This window comes from Drosophila yakuba, chromosome 3R (assembly GCF_016746365.2).
Source record: "Drosophila yakuba strain Tai18E2 chromosome 3R, Prin_Dyak_Tai18E2_2.1, whole genome shotgun sequence".
NCBI classification, from domain to species: Eukaryota; Metazoa; Arthropoda; class Insecta; order Diptera; family Drosophilidae; genus Drosophila; species Drosophila yakuba.
Genome location: NC_052530.2, coordinates 28,093,878 through 28,116,741, shown reverse-complemented (window position 1 = coordinate 28,116,741; position 22,864 = coordinate 28,093,878). Strand labels below are relative to the sequence as shown.

Below are 22,864 nucleotides of genomic sequence, written 5' to 3'. Positions count from 1 at the left end.
CAAGGATCTCCGAGCGGAAACAAATCAAACTGAGAGTGAGAGAGCCAGGATATTGATATTGACATTGGACTTACGTTTATTATCCTTGCGGCAACATTAAAAGCCGACAAGATAAATATTCGACTATCATTCGTTTAACTTTTATGAATTTGGCTCAGATTCTCGGCCGAGATTCTCTGCGAGGAATGCCATAAAGCTGCCCGTAAGCCATCACCTTAACTTGACACTAAATTAAATGGACTTTGGCCACGCGGCCATTTCGATTGGCATTTGGAGAACAGAAAAGGAAAAAAGACAGAAAAAAGAAAAACACGCAGCACAATTAAGTGCGTTGGCACACAAAGGACACTTCAAGTTCAATTTTATGTGGCAACAAAGCGAAAGCGCTTCATTATGGTGCGTACAAATTATTTGCAGTTTAAAAAAAAGGCGTCCCAACGACCAAAACCCTGGCCATATAACACCCATGGCGTTATTCGGGTAACACCCGCATCCAGTTGCTTTAGTTACAATGCCTTTGTCGCTGGCTGGCTGGTTGGCAAATGAAATTTAAGCTTTTTCCAAGCAATAAATTACGACTTTTTATGACACTGCCGCCAACGAAACACCCCGAAAGTGTGCTATGCGTATAGTTGCCATTGCCAAGTCGCTGGAGTACAAAATGTGAGTATCTCCCCTCGTTTCAACACACATAAAGGGCCCATAAAGCGCGTAAGCCGATCTGCCGCAGCAACAACATCCATAGCAGCCATGGCCAAGATATCCTGACCGATGTCCTGGGAAGCGTGTACTCGAGCAGCTTGGCAAATCGACAAAGTCAAGTGTCCAGGCAACCAAACGGAGCGGCTACAGTGGGCAGAAGTGCTTAAAAGGATTGCCAAATGAATTTGGAAGGCACAAGGAATCGATATGGTTGCCTAAGATATATTTCAATAATACTAAGTTCAATTTTACCTCCGAATATTAAGGCAAATGTATTTGAATGTTGAAAGCTTTTTAAATACGAAGTTTATATATATTACGCTTTAAATCAATTTCATTGACTTGCCAAGTTCGCTCTCGTTTCTAATTAGTTGAGATACTTTATTTGAATTTCCTCTTAATTTCTCGACATGTTCCAGTGCCTCTGTATCACTGCATACATTTCGATCCTTGTCCCCTAATTGGCTTCACTCCAGCAAATTATAATAATTATACCAACCCAACGCAAACGTTCAATTTGAGAGCAGTTCGGACCCCGAACTGTGGACGGTGTGGGGCAGGACCTCGCCAGGACACTTAGCCAGCCTCCAGGGAGAGCCGAAAGGCAACCGCAGTGCTCAAGTTACATTGAAATAAAAATACGTTAATCATCGCCTGATAAATGGCCTAGTCGGGGAACAGTACAGCTAGGCTTTGATTTATGCCGCCACCCATTCGGGGCAATTATGCAAATGGCCAAGAGGCTCCAGGCTTCCAGTTCCTGGCTCCTGGTTCCTGGTTCCTGGCTACAGGACATGGCCATCGGAGGAGCCTGGCTTGCAAAGTGCAGGCAAAGGCAAATCCTGGAGCCAATGAGCTGGGCGAAAATTAGTTTGGCACTTACTTGTTATAGAGCACAATATCCGGCAGCCATATATGCTCGGAGGGAACGTGCAACGTGTCCACGCCGCCATAGTCATCCGGATTCCATTTCAATTTATAGTCGTTCCATTCCTGAAATTGCACAAAATGCACATTGTTAAGCAGTGTTGATCTGGCACACAACAAAAGATGTCACCATGCGAATGGCAATTATTTATGCCCCATTGCCATAAATAATAGAAAAACAAATGTATAAATTTGCGGGGTAAAAAATTAGAAAATATCCGCACTTTGAGTGGGGCTATTCAGGCCATTGGTGTATCTATAAATATTTCATTTTGCGGTTCAGGGCGTTTAACTCTCGTGTATGGCTGCAATTTCAATTGCATTAATTATGCATTAATTCATTGGTCGCTAAGCTGTTGGCATTAAATTACATTTTCATAATACAATTGTGCTTCGATGTTGGGTTTCAATGTTTAAGCACGAGGTGCTAGTCAAACAAGGGTATATACGCTTCTTGAGTGCTCTGAGGTACAACAATTAAAGTATAAGTTAAACATAAGTTCACTATCCTTGCTATTTTTTAAGTAATTTAAAATTAATTGTGAAATTATAAGAATTGAGTATATATTATGCTTTTTGAGGTATCTGCTATTCGCTACGCTTTCAGCTGACATCGAACTTCTTTTTTATTGCTCATACGCATATCAGTAATTATGTTGATTGCCACTTTCCACATATATATAGTATTTATACGACCACGCCAAGTGGGAGCCATCACACTGGGGATTACCAGAGTTGATATTGGGTTGGGGTTTCACGGTGGTCAACGGAGCAGGAGCACGCTCGCTTTCGTGCTGACCAAGCACGAAATTCCCCGATAATTGCAAATATAATTGCTGAGTGGGATTCCCAACTGGTTTAATATTGATCCGACTTACACACGAAATCGGGTTTCAATTGTCCTTACATGAGTCTCGCCCATTAAATGAAGTAAGTGAGTTGCCATGCAAAAGTGATGACTGTTTATCAAACATAAAATGTATAATTCTAGTGCTGAATGCTTATGAGAACAAGAAATTCAAATAATATAATATATTCTGCATTGCCACCATAGTTATGGAAATACGTGGCTCATCTAATTGCGGTTGGCCACCTGCTTAAATGCAAGTGCATCTGCCAAATACACAAAAGCTTTTATGGGGCTACGTGCGCAAGCGTTTGTGGCTTTATTGACAGACTGCCGCCCATTTATGAGTGGGAGTGGCACACCACGAAACCAAATGCGAAAACAAACAAATTGCACTATAATGCATGGCATTGGTTCCTGAATGCGGCCTTATCTGGCTCTTTATTACACATTATTTGGTTTACCAATGCAACAATGAATTTAAACCAAATGTTCAGCCAATTTGTTCAAGCTTTAAATATATTATTCTTCTGATATAACTCTAATTTTTATGATTTTATGTGCAATATACTAAAGTATACTTTTAACATTAAAAGGAAGCTTCTTGAATTGCTGGCGAAATTCCATTCGGGAACACAATGTGCCATTCAACATGCAACACACTCTCATTATGAGGACTGAAATGAGCACTTGCATTTGGCTAAAACAAACACAGATGCACACAATGGCAAATTGCTTGGCAAATGCATAATTTATATATCATTTTGTATGCCGCTTTTGCTATTGTTTTCGGTTTTAGTGAATTGTCAAACCAAATACTTTGGCTAAGCTGCTGCCACTATTGACTGCAATTTGTGTGCGAGGAATTTGCTGTGCATGTTTTATGCAAAACCGGAAAACTTTAAAATCCCTCCACACACACACAAAAAAAGAAGGCAAAAATTTGAAGAGTGTTTAAAAGCAGCTGGGATAAAAGAGGCATTACGGACCAATTGATATTCCTCTGGTTCGTATTTTTTTTCTTTTTGATATTCCGTTTTTTTTTTTTTTTTTGGTTTTGGTTTTTGGGCTTGTGGCCAACTGCTGCTCGCCGCATTAGTGCAAAGCCAATGGACATGTCGAGTGGCAAGCGCACAGGAACTGGAAGTGGGAGTGGAAGTGGAAGTGGAAGTGGCCGTGGGCGTCGAATGTCCTGGTGGTCCTGGGAAATGGAGCCCGGCCACTTGGCCAACTTAGAAGTTTGGCATAATGCGAGCGCGTCCAAATTGGCTGGCACAAATTATTTTGCATTCGACGTCAGCGAGGCATGCAAATGGCAAATTCATGTTCCTCGAAAGCCAAATCACAGTTGAGCAAACGCAAAAATATACATATATGTCTAACTATTTCAGTTTGTGGCGCAGTTGAGTCGTGATACGTGCATGGTTTAAGCGAATAACTTACCTGTTCCACCCACACATTGGTTGTCATAATTTGATTCTTCAGATTCTGCAAGTAAACGGGACAAAAGCGTACAGATTTGTTAGACTCGAATGTTAACAAGTGTTTCATTAATTTAATGCTGACAGTTTCCACTTCCACTGAATGGAGTGGGGTGGCTTTTCCGACAGCAACACCATTGAGTGGCGGAGACCATCAAATAGAACTCGTTGCGCCCGGAAAATGTTGTTTTAGTGAACTGAACTCGGGCTCCTCCTCCACTGCCTTCACTGCCAACTCGATGCAGCTCTTGTCGCTAACAAATCTATTTCAAAGTGCTCCGAAAAGTGGAAAAGAGGGTGGCTTCAAGTGGGGGCAAGTGGCATTGGGTTCGGGATGTCGTGAAGTGAGCTGCAGTCTCCTATAACCATTCGCTTTTAATCAATTTATGTGCCAGGGGATATCATCTTCCCCTGTCGATCTGACGATGAGAGGAACTTTTGGCTTTAAGAGCAGCTAAAACTTTCCGCTTGCTTAAGTGGCCATTGCGGTGAGCCGCTAATCGAACGGAAAATTGTTAATGGGGAAACGGATTAGGGAGTAATCTTAAAAAAGTTTTCCCTCATTTTGCAGTAAGAATAGAAGTAATGGGCCAAAATGTTTTTATGTGTATAAATATATTCATTTTAAGCCAAGTTATAATAATAGCCTCTTGTAAATATCAAATTTTGGTCAAAAGTAGTTTTTGGCACTTTTTACCCAAAAAAATTACGATTTTTGGTTAAAACTGTGGAAATATTGGTCGAAATATCGTATGACATATCTCAATTAACTTCTATTTAAACCATAAATTAATTTGGGTTCAAATTTGGCAATTTATTTTTTTGGCTATTTTTTGCAAAATTTGATGATGGTACCCCTTACAAAAAATGCAAAAATTAAGAAAAATTTTTTTTTTTCAATACCACCAAAAAGTTGTAAAAATATTTTGTGTTAATAAAAACCTAAAGGAAACTGTTTTTATTATGTTTATAGGACGATTTTTAGTCAAGTTATGTTGAAAAAACCAATTGAAAACTACAAATTTTATCGAAAGTAGCCTTTGGCATTTAAAAAAAAAAAACCATCAAATTTGTTATCAAAGCTTTGGAAATAATGGTTCATATATAGAATGGCATATCGCATGGAACTCGTTATTAAATCCAAAATCAACTGGGAACTTATAGAAAATGCCATTGCTCCAAAAAAGTTAAGGGGCAATCAGCTACAATTATTAGAGCTTTGAGACCACTTTTAACCAAGTTATGGCTAAGAAACATAACACATAACATATCCCCATTTAATCTGGCTCATTCCTAGACATCTCTGGGGAAGCTACTGAATCTGCACCCTCATATTTCTTAGCGCGACGGGGGAAACTCATTAAATGCGGGAAAGCTCAATAGAAAAAATTAGAAAACGATAAAATTGCGGAATAAATCACTTAAGCGTTGAAAAATGTAATTAACGACAGAATGATAATGATGCGGCGTAACGCGTTGCTCGCACTTCTTTTTCCGCCGCAGAGTTCGGACCTGGAATCTTTGGAGGATGGGGGGAAGGGAAAACCTCAGGGACCGCGGCAATATGTCGAGGCACGCAGTGTTAATAGATTTTTCCAGCCACGCAACCCAGGCTGCCGACTCACGGATCCTTTATCCTGGCATCCCTTCCCCCCGGTAATCACCCGCTCAAAGGACTCTTAGTCCTTCTGTGGACGAGAGCAGAGCAGAGCTGCCAGTCTGTGGAAAGGTCATTAGGCGAGGGCGACGCGGAAAACCGGCAATAAAACGACAAAGCCAAGAACCAGGCACAATGACTAAGAAAGGCGATGAGTACGGCATAAGGAAGAGATAAAATATGCGGCATCATGGGAGCGGGAAAGCCGAAGGATGCGGAGGAAAGCTGAGCCGGTAGCCTTTATGCTTTATGTGGGGCATCCGTTGCAACCAGTGGCAGCAAGCGGAATACGCTAAAAAACGGGAAAGTTCTGTGTTCAGTGGAGATACCATCAAAAAGTAATTAATGATCACATTCCATGTTATTCAATGCGAGGTATAACATTATTAAATTACTTGTTTTAAAACCCAAATAGCCTCTTTAAAATATTTTATTTAGGGAATTTCTTTCAGTGCAGCAAACGCATCAGCACAGGCGTTGCGCCGCAGCTTATCTCATAAGAAATTGAGAAATTTGCAATCAGGATGCCGACTTCCAGAGTAGTTGTAGTTGTAGTAGTGGTTGTACTCGTATTAGTGCAGCTCCTCGGGCAGTTCGCACCTAGGATTGTAATTGGTGTTGCTTTTGTCGTTGTTGCACGTCTCGCCTATTCGCACTTAGGCGGGGGCAGCGGCAAGGATCCACCCCCTCCCTCCACCTCTCTCTCACAGGATGCAGGATATACAGCATTTAAATTGCTTAAGCCAAGTGCTTTAAGGCAGTCCTGCTGCAGCAGGATTTGCATCCTTGTGTGTGTGTGTTTGTGACAGGTTTACCCACTCAGGGGATCCTGAATCCGGATACCCAGTTCTGGGCAGGAAGAGGATGGCCCGGTGCCGTGCCCATGACTTGCCTGACTGGGCTTGTTTACAATTTAAATCGAATTTCCTGTGTGCAGTAAATAAACTTTGCAAAAGGCATTCCACTTGGCACACAAAAAAGTGTCCTGTGACCACAAGGATCAGCAGGAGCCTCCTTTGAAAGGCGGTGTAAGCTGAATAAGCAGTAAATTAATTTCCGAAAATATCATGAAATACTGCCTTATTTCAGCAGACCCTTTCTAATTCCGACAATTGGTAACTGGGGGAAAATGCAAGAGACTTTGGAAAACTCAAAGGTGTAACTTGGGTCAAGAAAATTTAACATTTTCTGTAGATACATTTTTCTGCTGGCACCAAAACCCAATTACCTATATACTTAATTCCATTTTATTTTACATTTATATTGACCTAGAACAAGGAGCGCTTAAGATACCTTCTCCCGGTATTTCCAATTAAATTGCAGCTCTGTGAATTCCACAAGCCCTTTGCCGCACATTTATGTGCCTCAAATAGAATGTGAAAAGTTAATTTGGTTGGGATTGCAACAGGAGCACACAAAAGGTTTGTATGGAACACAATTTCGGTCTCCGTTTCAATTTCCCCAATAATATGTGTAATTTATGGGCAACATGCAATTAACTGGCACGAAAATGTGCAACATTTGCCATTTGAATGCGTTTTGGGTGGGCAAATGTAAGCCGGTCTTACACAATGCAGCTCGCATTGTGATGGCCACCTGGAATTGGCCCGAATGCTCAGTATGCCTGTCACCTGGTCAAGCAGCAGTTATGCAACTAATAAGCCCAAGCTACCTGAAGCCCAGCTCTGCCATGGATCAGGTGACCGAGGAGCAAGCAGTTGGAAAATTGCAAATTACAAATTCTACGGCCAAAACGCACGGCTGCTTTGTAGCAGCCCCCACATACTTTTCAACCTCCCCTCTCTCTCTCTCTCTGTCTCTCTCTTTCGTCCTTCTGACAGTTGATTGCAATTTCCAGGAGAACAAAACACAAAAAAAAAATGTATACAAGCAGTGATTTCAGTGCGGAGAATTTACAAGCAATTGTATGCCAATAAGGAAAGGCAGGCAACACGTGTGTCCCACAACAACAGGACCAAATGGCAAGTGGGCGGAGTGGGAGGAATGGGTGGAGAGTGAGGGCTAAGCGTGGACTACCACTAGTGGACTATTGCAATAAAAGAAATTCTGCGAATATTTCAAGCAAGCCAGTCAGCAGTCAAGCGCACACAGGGCGGCTGTGCGATATTTCTCTGCACCAGCAACAGCACCAGCAGCAACTCGCACACACAGAAACGCAATTTCGATATAAGCACCTTATGCCAGTTGCCCAGATGGTTGGCCACAGTGGAGTGGAAACTAGGGGAAATGGCTCAAAAGGGTTGATTTGGGCAAATAGTTTGGCCCTTTGCTCGATTTTCTGGTGATTTGGTAGGTCGATTGGGCATTAACAACTCCGTGTTGAAGTAGAAACTCTATATTTCTTACTTCTTTAAACCAATTAACATTCACATTATAATGGTATATAAGAATGTTTAAGAGAAAAAAGGAAGCAGATATAAGTATATCCTCTACTGAGTACTTTCCATTTATCCATTCAATCCCTAAAAAAGACCAAAAGTAAGATTTATAGGACAACTCCTTTTTTAATTAAGCCAGATTTTGCTAAAGATCGGTGCCAATGTGCATTGGTATGACTCCTTCTGCATCTGACTGCTGCTCCTCCTGCTCCTGCTCCTGCTGCTCCTGCATGTCCTTTAGTGGTCTTGGTGCTTAGCGCGTGATTTATAACAGCAGGGTGAAAAAAAATAGGAGCCAAAAATCTAAGCCAAAGAACAGGCATCACAGGGCAGCTGGCAAAGAGCAGGAGCCAAAGCTCCGCAGCGTAAAGGGAGTCAGGGATTCAGGGATGCAGGGATGCAGGGATGCAGGGAACAGGGATACTGTGTGGCCAACAGCACGTAACTGTTAGCCGGTTGCCCATTTCCGGCTGTCATGTGCAGCCACACCGAGCAGAAGATTGTGCTCCATTTGCCTGGCCCCAAACCGATCTGCCTCGATATTGCCACGAATGCATATATGTTTGATATACATACGTATGTAGCTAAGTTGGGATATTGCTTAATTTCAAATGTCGATTGCATAGTTAATCAAGAGAGCAATCAACGGGGCCACAGCCATTGATTTATTATGCAAACAACCACCAGCAGGCGGAACAATGAAGGGTGGGCCGGCTTAGATGCCTGGCTTTTTAATCGGCGGGTAAACAGTTATTAATTGTGCGCCGATTGTTTGCTGCGGCTTACACAAATGCCGTTGCCTACTTACCGGCGCTGCGGAGCTTTCGCGAATTAATCTGTTATGATTGTCATTTGATAAGCTTATCAAAGGAACCAAGGAGCCTCTGGATGGGCACACTTGTCAAACAAATGGATTGCTCAGTTTGGCGGCATTGTTCGTAACAAATTTCCGCCAATTGGCAGAGTATTTGGCTTAGGGATCAAGGAATTAAGAATGTTCTTTGCAATTACAACCATCAATCTTTTGGAAACTTTCCACAATCTTGGTAAACTCTATAATGACATTTTAAACATTTGAAGCTCTTAAATTAATTTGCAAAAAAGAAGCAGCTTCGCTATAGCTCTTATTCAACCCTTTGAACACCCCGGAGAACTATAAAATTGAAAGTTTTGCTGTTATCCGGCAACTATCAAGACACAAGCCCCATTGATTTATGTCCGAAACGTGTTATCAGAGTTTGCTTTGCTCTCTGCTGCAAAAAAGAAAGGGGTAACTAGGGGTAACTTACCACATCGATCAGCTGGGAGAGGCGCAGACCCATCTTGACGGTGAGGCGGTCCGAGTTGTTGCCCACGGGTCGGATGAGGCGATTGTAGTTGCTCAGCAGGTCGTCGTAGAGTCGCTTTGCATCTGGGTTGGCCAGGCCGCCGGTGGCAAAGTGTAATGCTATGAATACAGCTGCGAATAGCACGCTACCCATCTTACGCCAGGTCCAACCCTGTGTCCATGTGTTGCAAATAGAGCAAAAATAAATATATGGAAATAAGTTGCGGGTAATGTCTTTTTGGCAGTACGGATTTAGTTCCGCTTGCATTAGCATTATTTCAGTATAAAACATAAAAACTTTCCACTGCAATTGTGCTGCGGGGGAAAGCACAGAGCGGAGTGCGAGTCGTAAATTTTGCTAAAGTGTCAAAAGTCTTGGAGCTCTGTTCCCTTTTGGGGCAGCAATAGCAGCATCGTGCAGCCGTAAACACCATTTAATCTTTGGCTCAAACACTCAAGACACCATCGCAAACAAGCATGTCCACATGCGTGTGAGTGTGTGTGAATCTGTGTGTGTTTCTGTGAGTGTGTGTGTGCTAGAGCATCCTTCCGTTTCCGGCGTCTTCTGACTACCGACATTTTTGTTATAGTTTGAACCCGGAGTCCTGCCCACACAATTACCCATATACTCGTACTACACATCATACACCAGCCACCCACTCAATATGCGTTTCTGCATTTTATGCATAAAAATCCCAGCGTTATTCCAACAGACATTCTCAAGTGCTGTCGTGTACAGCCAGCTACATTAGGCGCAAACAAGCAATTATTATCCATTCCTGGGCATACTGGCCAATTAGAAGAGTGGCCAAGAAGCAGAGATGCACAGAAAAAGGAACAACATATATGTGGACCAGTAAATATTGGCCCAAGTAATTGAGACAAAAGCAATAACTGTTTGCTTGGGCAGATATAAAACTGAAATATTTGGCAATGCAACTTCATGTGGCACAAACAAAGCGTATCACACTGCACACGATGTAAATGGTTATTTACATATATTTACATATTCTCGAGCAGCTCGATCCATTTTGGTTCCTTTGGCTAACTCGAAATGGCCACTTGACCAAGTGGTTTTATGCCGACTCAAGATTTGCCCAAGCAAGGCAACTGTAACTTAAAACTTAAAACTTTTAACGGAGAAACTAAAAAACTGTATACTCAAAAGTTTGCTATCCTTTAGTTTTTAGCCTTTTTCCTTGAACTTCGCAAAAGTTTTGCGCAAAAGATTTTATGTGTCAGCTGGAAAAGTTTTTCATAATTTGATGTGCACATACAAAATCGTATGTGATGACTCAGAGGGAAAGGAGGGGATGGAAAAAAATGTCCTCGGCCAATTACATTTATCAATTTGATGGTTTGGCAACGAGGCTAAATTAATTATGCTAATTTGATGTGTAAATTGTTTGTAATTTGTGCATTGATTCCATAAAAGTGCGGCTCTCTCTCGACCGAAAATAAATCAAATCACATACCGACGTCTGCATAATTCAGCACAAAACACGTGTCAGTGACCGCAGAGCAGCGTAGAGCAGAGCAAAAACAGCAGGCAAAGAAATAATAATAATAATATTAGCCGGGAAGGCAACATGACATATACAGAAAATGGCGACAGGACAACCGAACAACCGAACAGTCGAACAACGAAAATGGCTGGCATAAACAAGCGAACAACGAAAATGAATGTCATTTCGAGGGCTATTTATGCGCCTCTTAGTTGGCAGATTATTTCATTTTCATTTCCATATGACCATTTATATTTATTTATTATTTATACTTCCCTCACACACGCACGCACACCCACTTTTTGTTGGCCACAATTTGACTTGCTGCGGCTGTCAACGCTGCGTATGCGCAATATTATTTGCTGACTATTTATTAATATATACACAATGCCAGCTGTGTGCGTGTGTGTGTGTGAGTATATGTGTGTGGGTGTTTGTGTGTAAACTTTTCGTTAGAGCAGTGCTCACCATAAAAACCAGACGATGACGTGTCCTGCCCCCGAAAATGGCTCGCAAAGCCATTAATGAAAAATGTAAACTGCAAAACTTTCTCATTGAAATTTCGCTGCTTTTTTTGCTGCTAGAGTTTTAGATGGTCGACTGCACAGTGGAGTACTATTCAGTATACATTCATATGAAGCCTGCATAATAATTTACAAGTTTCTCTTTAAAACATTCAAACCATACAGAAAAATAGTATAAAATATTTCTATAAAATTATAGCTTCGAAATATCTCATTTTATCCCGTTTAACAGCCCTTACTATGAAGTAAAGCTTGCGTGTTTCACCACTGTTCGCCATTTTAATTACACAAATGTTTCTTCTCCATTTTGGTAACACGGAGTTGGCAGGATAATGAAGCCAAAAAACTGACACTGACTGCGGGCCACAATTTTAATTGCTATTTGAAAAAGATAAAAAAAAAACATAGATAGCAAGAAGAGACGAGCTTGATTTGGGCACTTGCAGAACAAGTTCTCAGTTTTATAAGAAAGATTCCCTTTTCTGAAACTAACGCTCGGTGCTTCATCCTCATTTGCGGGGATTGAAGTCCACTACGAGTGCGATTAAGTGCAGCAGAAGCAATATGAGCAGCAGTTCAGGTTCCCCGCCAACAGCAGAACAAATTGTTATGTAATTGCCCAAAGTATATATATTTATATATATTTTTATATATAGTCTAAGTACACAATCCAGTGTAACACTGCCGCACAAAAGCAAGCACCGGCATCCTGTTTTCCTGCTTGCTGCCATTTTATTAGCACTTGTTGGCTGCCGGAGGGGAAAAGGACGAGCGGTGAACAGAGGGTGGTGGAATATAAAAATAATAAGTATCAAAAATAACTGACCAGCTCTATGGCCGTAAAGAGAACGAGGCGGACATTGAATGCACTCGACGTGTCTGACGGCGGCTATAATTTCAATCACTTCCCCAGCAAACTGAAACTGCAGCAGGAGCAGCCAAAATGTGGCATTAAAAACACTCGTAAACGTTGCAGGATCGCAGGACTCAGTGGTGCGAGTAGCGGCTTGCGGGTTGCGGGGTGCGCAGACAGGCGAAAAAGCTGAGCTGAGCTGAACTGAGGGGTGAATTTTAGTGTATCAGCTTTCTCTGCTCAATTTTTTTGTATTTTTGGCCGAGCTTTTTCGCCCGTTTGAGTGCAGCCAGCGAAATTGCAGCAAATATTGAAAGAGAAACTATTTGTTAGCTAGCCGTCAATTTGTTCGTAATGAGCTGCGGCTGAGTCCAAAGTCCAGGCTCATTGTTGTTGGCCAACTTTTGTTGCTGGTGCTTTTGCAGTGTTGTGCCACAAATGAAAATGTCTTTCAGCGTGGTAAATATTTTATGTCATTTCTGTGCTCGTCTTTTGTGCGCTTACTTGTAGTTGCCTGGGTGCTTTATTTTTGTTGTTTGGTTTATTTCTTCTTTTTGGGTTCTTTCACTTTGGCCCGCTTGTTGTTCCGTTTTTCTTTTCTTTTATTTTGTTCCTTTTTTTTTCGCTGGCATTTTTAAGCGCCAGTAAATTTTTTAGTAGGCAGAGCTGCGCAGAGCAACCGCAGCAAAAGCAGCAACAATAACCAAGTGAAGCTCTGCCGGAAACGCCGTCGACGGCAAAATGGCTGGCGAGTCAACTTCCGCTTGCTGTATGTGAGCTGTACTATATGTGTGTGTATGTGAGCTGTACTATATGGGTGTGTGGGTGTTGTGGGTGCTGTTGGGTGGTAAGGGTGTGCGCTCTGGGCAGAGGGACTCTTGCAATGTTCCAGTCGAGTTCGTTTTTCATTTCCGTGTTATTTGTTTTGCATGTGCCACTTCGTCCCTTATCCCATTTCTTTGTTACTCCCACGCCGCCTTTTTCGTTGCATACTTCTGGGCTGATATATTAACATGGCCGCAACGGCAGCTGCCATTTTGGGCATTGTTGCTGTAATTGCTTTTGTCTCTGCGCCCCCGTAATTGAATTTCACTTCTCCCCCTTTCAAAAGGACCCGTCATCATCGCACTTAATCCGTTGGTTCCCCATGCGAATCAACTCGTTTCTGTGCCCAACAAAAAATGTTGCACTCTCAAAAAAAATGTACGCAACTACAGTCAAGAGTTGTAAACTCTGGCAACTTTTTCCTTTTGAACTGCTCGCATTGAGTTAAATGCCATCATTTTGTACTACCGTAACTAGTATTTATTTTAAGAAAACTTCCAGTAGTTCACTTTCTTGAGGTGTTTAAAAATTTCCAGCCAGCTGAAGCCATTCGAGTGCCTAATTTATTCAAATATGTTTTATATAATTGCAGTTGCTGGGTGCTTCGCATTGATTGGCCTGTTATTAGCTGACTGACTATCTGGCTGAGTGCATTTTTCCGAAATTATGCAAATTTAACTGAGAATTATGTGCAGAATCAGATGCATGCATAATTTATACATATTTCGTAGTAATTTCTCGGGCAAATGCTAAAGGGTGGTGCGTTGTAGTTGCGCTCGGAAAATTCATAGCCAAAAGCTAAAAGTGAGCACACAAATCGAATGGGGAAAACTTGGAGCTGCGAAGGGGAAAGGGGGAAAAGCCAAAGGGATAGATGTAGAAAGAGAGTTGTATAATCAAAGGAGCACACACACACACACACACATACACACAGCCGTAATCTGGCTGAAGGTAGTCCAAAATACCTGGCTGAGTTTTTTGCGTGTACTTTTTGTGGGGTAAAAGTAAAAGCTGAAATTTTGTTATTTGAACTTTTGCTTATGAGCGCCCTCAGGTAGCTTGTTAAACATTCTTGGGCTGCCTACATATACACAAATATATCTGAAAGTGTGTGTACGTGTTGTGTGTTTTTGCTTTTTTTTTTGAGTATTTTCGTTTTTTTTTTTTTGAGAAACGAGAGGAAAACTTCAACTTGAAACATGAAAATTTGCATATGATAAGCAAATAAGCAGATGTATGCCAGGTAGCTGGGCAAAGTTTTATTAGATTCTTGATTCGTGAATGGAAAAGGGCAAATCGAGGTTGATGGCACGGGAGGCGCGCTTTTGCGGCTTCCTCTGGCCAACGGTGGCTATGAATATGCGGCCCGAAAACCTTTGGAAATATGCAAAACATTTGAAAATTATTTTTGCATAAATAACATTGATGTAGTCTCATGTGTGTGTGCGCGGGCAAAGGGTTGCTCAAATGAGCTCAAAACATCTGAGCATTGGGTCCAAAGAGGCTTACCAACTATGTACCATTGCACAGTCACTTGAGCAGCGCAAATGATGTGCAAATGTGCGTGAACCGCACACAAATGGTGGAACTAAAACCGTACAATGCGGCGTATGCGCAATATTTAATTTCGAGTGCTACGAGCTCTCACACGCGCAACACACACGCACCTAGACAAAGCTAATTTTGCTCAAACAGAGCGTGAGTGTGTATGTGTGTTGAAGAGCGTATGTGTGTGTGGGTGTGTGTGTGTGGGTGTGTGTGTGTGTGTGGGTGAAGCATGAAATGCACTTGCTTTCACCATCAGCGCTTTAAATAAAATATAAGCATTTATTGCCTTCTGCACTCAGCGGACTATTTAGGCGAGGCGGGCGGATGCACAGGATTCGCAGGATTCACAGGATGCGGGGTGCTGAGATGGAATACCGAATGGGAGTCGTAACTTGCCCTAAGTGCTATGCAAAAGGGTTGCTGCCCCCATCCCAGGTGAATGGCTGTTGGAAGCTGCCGGAAGCTGCAACATCAACGGCAGCAACGCTGGTGTCGCAGAGTTACTGCGGCATTTGCCACGTCTCTTAATTTTATTGGAAAACCCATTAGCTACTTTAAATTCTTCACTTAACACTAGAATTTATTAAGTATTCCACTAATTTGATAAAATATTACATGAACTGCCTTTTGATTAATATTTATATCGGCAAGTATTCAAGTTGGCAATTGATAAACTACTTCAGAAAGATGAGATGTTTGATGATGATGCATCTGCCTGATTGTCAGGCATTAATAAAATCAAATGCTGTCCCTTAATAGATGCAAATCCTGCAGACTCCTCAAGCTAACTTATTCTGCCAATTACTTAACAGATGATGTGTCCAACTCGAGTGCAAGCTTCATCAGTCAGGGCCAAAAGCAGGGCGTTGCTGCGGTTAATTTGGCTCAAAGCCACACAAATTGCTGCCTGTACTGCGACTGCTACTGCAACTGCGAGTTGTTGCAGCGTGAATTCGCAACTCATGCAGGAGTAACCAGCTAGCAGTAGTAAGCAGTGAGGGGATCTCAAATGCTCGCACTTAAACCAATTGAGCTTTAAACGCCGGACTGACAGGGGCAACAATGGCAACAATTTCAGCAACATTTACTAGGACTTACCAGGAGCTCGGGGGAGCAGGACAATCGGCAGAAGTGACAGCTCAGCTGGATGGCGGAGATGGAGACACAATGGGATATGGATATGGATTGTGCTCGAAATGCATCTCACTCATGGCCCGTTGACTCCACTTTCCACTTTGAGAGCCATTGTGTGTGTGTAGCACTTGCATTATCCCATCTGCTTATCAATAAACAGCAGTTCCCGCTGGGACGCATAAGTGCCAAACTGTTGAATTCACTTTGCCTCCAACTTGCGAAACTATACATATTTCTCCTGAAGGACACGGCAATTGGCCAAGGACACAGGTGCAGGATTTTTAAACCGTATTATTTTTTTCTCCGTACTTTATGGCCAAACTTGGGCGAGTAAGTTTGGCTCAGGCGAAAGCTCTTGAAGCGCTTTTATTTGGTCATCAAAAAGTTTCATACGCCCTGTTGACTGGCCCGAGTTAATTATGTTTATGCAATGACATTTGCATAAGAAAGAGCAAAAGAGCAGCGAGTCGTAAGGATTCCTTTGCGTTAGACTTGTGGGTACATCAAAAATGTCCGACTTAAGGATCACAACAAGATGTATGCATAAATAGCCCAAGGTGTTAATTTAATAAACGAATTACGAAAACATGAAGTGCCCCAGGCAGGAACTGAAATGTGACGGTTAATGCTAATTCTCAGACGAGATATCCTTTGCATAATGCCAATTTTAGATGGACAATTATGCTAAGTAATTTCGAGATGACAAGCTTACTGGGGAGGCTATAAAGGAATACCGAAAGCTAAAATCCAAGGTTATCACTATCTTCTCAAAAATCAGTCACAAGAGGCTTCTCAGAAATCAGTCACACGAAACTGATAAGCTCAAAACACCTAAGGCAGATATCCTAAATACATATTTTCATTAGTTTCTGCCCTCTGTTAATCCATCTTATGACCATTTGAAAGTGATATGTGCCAGTACTCATCTGAGTTTACTTGGGATACCATATTAACAATCCAGTTGAATGGGTAGTTGCTGCAGCAGTTGAGGCTGTCAAAACTGCAAACATGGCTTCCATGGCTGCTGTAGGTAATTCCGGCAAAGGGTGATTTGCCTCCATTCTCCGCATCGCAGGATCTCTCGAGGAATAGTTTCATGCACGCAGCTAAAATTTGTGGCATACTTTCTGGGGCCGCCAGAGAAACTGAAACTGCTGCTGCTGCTGCTGCTTTTGCTGTTGCTGCTGGTGGTTTTGCTGCGTTAGCTGCTGCTGCTGCTGCTGGTGAAGCAGCTAACAACTGAAGAATGTTGGGACTTGCGGCTATGAAACAGCATGCCAAAAAGCAAATAGACGCCGGGGTTTGGGGCTGGGCTCCTGCCACGCCTCGAAACTAGCAAATATGTAGGTTGCCACCACCTCATCCAACTCCTCTACCGCCTCCTTTTCGCTGAGGGGCAGCTACCCGTGAACTAGTTTCGCGTTCGCTTTAAATTATCTTTGATGCGAAAAGCGTGGGTGGTTTGGGGGCTGGGAAACGAATTGCCGCAGGTGTCAAAAACACACAGACAAAGTCAATTTGCGCTGGCAGACGACAGGACATGCCGGCGGATGGGAATGCTTTGGCCAAGGGAATGGGTGTGTCGAGGCATGGGTAGTTTCCAGTGGGTGGGAGAAGGGAGGAGGGTGGAGGGAGAAGGGAGGAGGAAGCGTAGTGGCGGTAAGCGTGCGCTGCTCATTACGCGGCGCCTTTGATGTGCAGCAAGCCGTCGTAAAGTGCCGGCAGCAACAACAAACAACATTACAAGCGCCAAGTGGCCCGCTTTCTGCTTTCTGCTCTTCTGCTGGCTGCTCTCTGATTATAATCATCATGATAAGTACTCTATATACCACGTGCCACGCCCACTAGTTGGCTGCCTAACAATGGCAAGCCGCAAGCCAACGCCCCCGCCCCCGCCCCCGTCAGCCATCCCATTTGATGTCGCATTTACCGCACCAACCGCCCGCCGGCGACGAAGGGGAATCCGAATTGGAGCGGGAATGGTAATGGTAATGTATCCCCCAGATTTTGGGGTGGAACGTAGCGAGAATTTAATGCGCACCTACCCACCTGCAAGACACGACACACAGTGCCACGTGTTTATCTTTAATGCATACTAATAATGCACAAACTGCAAATGCTGATGGCAAGGACGATGGTGATGGCAATGAAGATGGCACCCGCAACTGGCAACTCGACACGCCATAAAATCAAGACACACATTTTAGAGCCGGCAGCAGCAATATCTGGTGGAATATCTGACAAATTGGGGAAACCTCGCCCTCGCCACCAAAAACAACCATCTAATTCAGGCAAATGGGCTAAGCAATGCACAGAGAAAAAATACGCTGAAAATCGTATGACATCTGTGTGGTATCAATGCTCTTTCATAAAATATTCATTAACAAATATATTACTTAATAAATAAATTCCTATAAGATTAACACAAACATAAATGTCTTTTTAAATTCTAGAATAAATTAATAATGCATTTATTTAATGTAAATGAAATGAGCAATATTTTACATATTTAATGGGCTCTTTAATTATACATTTTTTGTAATCTTTGTCTGTAGCTGAGGTACTTTAGTTAGATTTTAATATACGGTAAGTGGAAATGAAGCATTAAAATGAGTTTCAGCTCTTTAATATCGAATAGCAATCTGAGCCCAGTTAACTTTCATAAATTTCGACAACTCTCATCATCTTTCAGGCAGTGTCAGAAGCAAATTGATAGTCCCAGAGTTCGATTTTCAGCACTTGGAGGAAACAAAGCACAGCCGGCTGTTGGAATGACTTTCACCCATTTTGATAGATAGATAGATAGATAGAGAGATGTTCGTGGAGAGCAGAGTAGGAAAAACAATGCCGACAGCTGCCAAGGCCTGTCAATATTTCAGAGGAGCGGCTACATTAATCAAACGAACTCGGACCGAGTCTGAGTCCTGGGCTCCTCGTTCACCTATTTCGAGTGATTTGGGCAGAAATAATTGGCTGTATATGTACAAGGAGTGGGGTTGTGCAGAGCCCATTGCCAATTTCTGTCATTCGATATGCACACAAGATTTATGAGTTAATTAATGTAGCGAAGTGGCCGTGGCAGCGGATTCATTGTTGAGCATGATTAATGCCTACGCCGTTTTTTGTCTCGACCGGAAGCGGAAACGCAATTGTTGCTGCTACCGGTGTTTTAGTATTAAAGTAACTAAACTCGACAAAGTAAACTGGTTGTGCATTAAAGTGCATCGAATTGGGTCAGCTGGCTGACGCGTCTGCTCCACTTGGTAGTTGGTAGTCGTAACGCATTCATAGCTCATAAACGGTGCTAATATTGAGTGTCGATTTTCCACCACACTGGCCCAGGACATTGCACCAATGTCTCTCTTTCACACTTTCCCGCATTTCCCCGCCATCTGTGTCGCTTTTCTCTAGCAAAGCTCTACTTCTGTGTGTGTGTGAGTGAACAATGCAGCTGTTTTACTCGGCTTCTCTATTTTCTGCGACCCGCTTTTTGTGCCATGGCGCCGAGAACTACGGACTACCAACTACCGACTATGGAATAAGGACTCAGGACTCAGGACTCAGGACAACGGACTGCGGCGGCAGCTGGTTCATTACGGAAGCCAGTATCCTGTTAATAGTTTAACATAAACTGTGGTAAAAAGTGCACGCCGCCTGCCGTCAGTTTTATTGATTATCGCTGCTGCTGCTGCTGTTGCTGCAGGACACTTACACTGCACCGGAAGTTGACACACTTAGCGAATGGCAGCCAACCTCAAGATGGCCGCCGCCCACCGGATGGCCTACAAAATGGCGGGCAATTCATAAAAACACCACATCGGCGAAGTTTAAACAGCGCTTCAAAATTAATTCCATATAACCTTTTCCACTGACTCTGTATTTTGTATCTATTTTAAAGAGACACACACACTTTCACGTACCAACTGCAGCGTCATAATTCATCTTGGACTGCTGGCCATAAGATTGCGATTCCATCGGTGGACGAGAAAAACCTACATTCCTGTCCCAGGATAGCACATTCACATACCCTTTACTACAAACTTAAGAGGAAGTTTCCTTTGGTTCGAAAGGATTACGAAATGAAATAAATAAATACGAAATAAATAAATAAGAAATAAATCATTAATGGAAATGAAATTGAAATTTTAACTTGTATGATATTAGGTTTTTATTTATTATTTTATTTTTAAATTTATTCAAATTTAAACGACGAGTTTGATTGCAGAGACTGAGCAATCTATGTGTGTGCTAACTGAATATAATTTACTTTTAAAGGATATTCCGCGTCGAAACTCACTTCCCTTCCATAGACTGTTCAACTTACTTTTTGTTGCGCCACATGCTTTGGACAAACCATAGTCATAAATTTAAATCAAACCGTCTGACAGGCGACCGAAGGCGATTGCAAATTTATCTATAAGAAGGGCCAGACAGCATTTGAAAGTTGGACAACAGATGTCCGCTACAAAATGATTCCTATTTCTTGGCTACGAATATATACATAAACATGCCCAGAAACGTATATAAATGATATACAATAAATAAAGGTTAGATTCGTAATGGAAATGTTCCTATATATAACTGATTTATTCGCACATTTTGAACATTTTGGTGCTTTGACTAATTATGTGCGGAGTTTGTGAATGCACAATTGATTGATTGATGGATGGGTTTTGTTTGGCGCTCATTATTTGCAAAATTGATATTGTAAAACAGATGTTTCCGCTCCCACTTCATTGTTATTTAATTACCCCCAATAGCGGAACACGAAGTTTGGCGCTTGATTAATGTTTGACCATCGCTCTCTCGCAGTTCGCCAGCAATTCGCAGGTAGGAAATGAGCGATGCAATCGATAAATGAATAAATGACAGCTAATTAATCCAAACACGCACTCGCACACACACAAACACAATCGGATAATTATTATACTGCCAGCACGGACATACCTTGTGTCCTTGTGTTGCATTTTCAATGCATTTCCATTCGCCACGAAGGGCGAAAAAGTGAAATGCATTAAAAATTCATTAGCATTTAACTGACACGGCGCATCGATATCCTGCGATACAGTGCACTGCCAATTAGGCAGCAGATCGATTTCGATTTTGGCCATCATTGTCATAGTTTCACCCGGGGCCTCAAATTGCCCATAGCCCCCGGCCAAGTTCACCGAAGTGAGAGCTTTATTGACTTAGCAGCAGCCATGGTGGTCGCTTTCTACTCGGCTGGATACCAGATACTTTGGACCAGATACCGGAGGTCCTTGGACCCTGAATAAAATGGACAGCTGGAAACACCCACAACAACTGCAATCTGTATGTGGATGTGGACTCAGCTGCGGGTGGATTGGTAGCTTGGTGGCTTGGTGTATTGCTGGCTTGATGGCTTGAGAGGAGTTCCATTCGGTGCTGACTTATGCATTGCCACGCATGAATTATTCAAATACTATGCCCATGCTATATATGCATAGCTGCGAGCTGGATGCAGAAATGAAAATGAAAATGAAAACGAAAACCAAGCAAACCAAAACTCAAACAGCATAAACTGCAGCCACTCGAATTGGATTGAGTTTTCTGCTGCAAATGCAACTGAATTTGCAACTGCAGCTGCAACTGAGCCCTGGCCAAAGGGGGCGGCATTGGGCGTGGCTGTGGGCGTGCCAGGGTAGAAAGTCACGCACACATACATATACACAACCACACACACGCACGTACAAATGCGACATGGTGGAACAGAGTTATGATGGAAAACATTGGAATGCATAGCCCATTTAAACGCAAGGTTAGCAAACCAACATGTTCATTTGAAGTTCGTCTATGTAGCATGCAACAAATTCAATTTCTCTGCAAAATCTGGCCCAAATGATGAAAAATGGGGAAAGATAATAAATAAAGAAACTAGCACACATAACGGGTGCATAACCAGCCACAAAAGCGATTACGCCAACATCCACGAAACTCCCAATTCCAAAATCGAGAAATACCCGCAATTCCATCAGCTTGGAAACTAAATTATTGCACAACTTTTTGGCAAAGGCAATTTGATAAATTGCCGAAATCGCTGCAGAACGAAACGATGTGATTCCGCAGCACTTAGCCGACTCAGATCCCCGCATATTTGCTCAACTTAATGGCTAAAAAGCAACAGAAGCGCGTAGTTCGATTATTTAATGCAAATCCAATGCATTGTCAATCAGCCAGACAGACTCCTCCACTTCTCCACTGCTCATCTACTCATCTGCTCATCTCCTACTCGACGGCACAGTTGGCAAAGCGATTTTCAATTTCCAATTTCAAATTTCAATTCTATGCAAAGTAGACGATGACTATCCATCCATTCCCTCTCTCAGTTCGCCTGCTTCCATGAACAATCGGGTGTATGTGTGCCAACTATTGACACAGAACTCTCACTCACACGCTCATCCAGCCACCCATATAACCATACATCCTCATGTATACACACACATTTATACACACCATCGCATTGGCAGAGCACTTGAGCAAATAGCCGACGAACCGAGGAGCCCAGGAGATGGGCGCATTCGAGGATACGAGGATACGAGGATACGAGCGGCTCCTGGCTGTTCCGGCAGCTGAATTCGCTCCAATTAATGCTGGAATTTGTGCTAATTTTGATAAAATGGTTTCCTCAACAGCTCTGTGGCATGAGTTCTCTCTCAGTTTTAGTTTCAGTTTCAGGAATCAGATCAGAAATGTTGTATGCTTTGAATGTGATTTACCAAACTGATAACGCACAACATCTAAGCCAAGCAGATTCAGTGCAAGGCTGCTAATTGGATTGGCATACCTTATTTTTTCGCTTTAGTTTATAATAAAGTAAAAGAGCCAATAATCGGCATCATCATTTGAGGAACTACTACAATGTTGTGCCCTCGAATCCACTCCTCCACTCATTTCCACTCATCCATGGCTGGCTTTATCTGCCTCGCACCAACGCCTCTAGTTTACTTGCGCTAATAGCATTGAACGAACTCGAAATCAAAGCAACGACATCCAGCTGAGACTCCCCCAATTGCCACGCCCCCTCAGCCAGATATATGTATGTGTGTGTGTGTGTGTGTGTGTGCCGCCCTTTGTCTCCTGCCGCGTGTCGCAAGTGCATTCAATTACTTGATGT

General features: G+C 42.6%; 1 protein-coding gene across 1 annotated transcript in view; it reads right to left on the bottom strand.

The window, feature by feature from the left end:
* The window catches only part of LOC6538713 (acetylcholine receptor subunit alpha-like 1), a 60,988-nt gene that overhangs the window by 14,816 nt on the left and 23,308 nt on the right, over positions 1 to 22,864 (bottom strand). Inside the window, exons 3-5 of the mRNA XM_002099192.4 lie at positions 9,303 to 9,512; positions 3,920 to 3,964; positions 1,586 to 1,695 (exon numbers count right to left, since the gene is read on the bottom strand). Coding sequence (XP_002099228.3) covers positions 1,586 to 1,695; positions 3,920 to 3,964; positions 9,303 to 9,494 — 347 coding nt within the window. The 5' untranslated portion in view covers positions 9,495 to 9,512. The remainder of the gene's footprint in view (positions 1 to 1,585; positions 1,696 to 3,919; positions 3,965 to 9,302; positions 9,513 to 22,864) is intronic.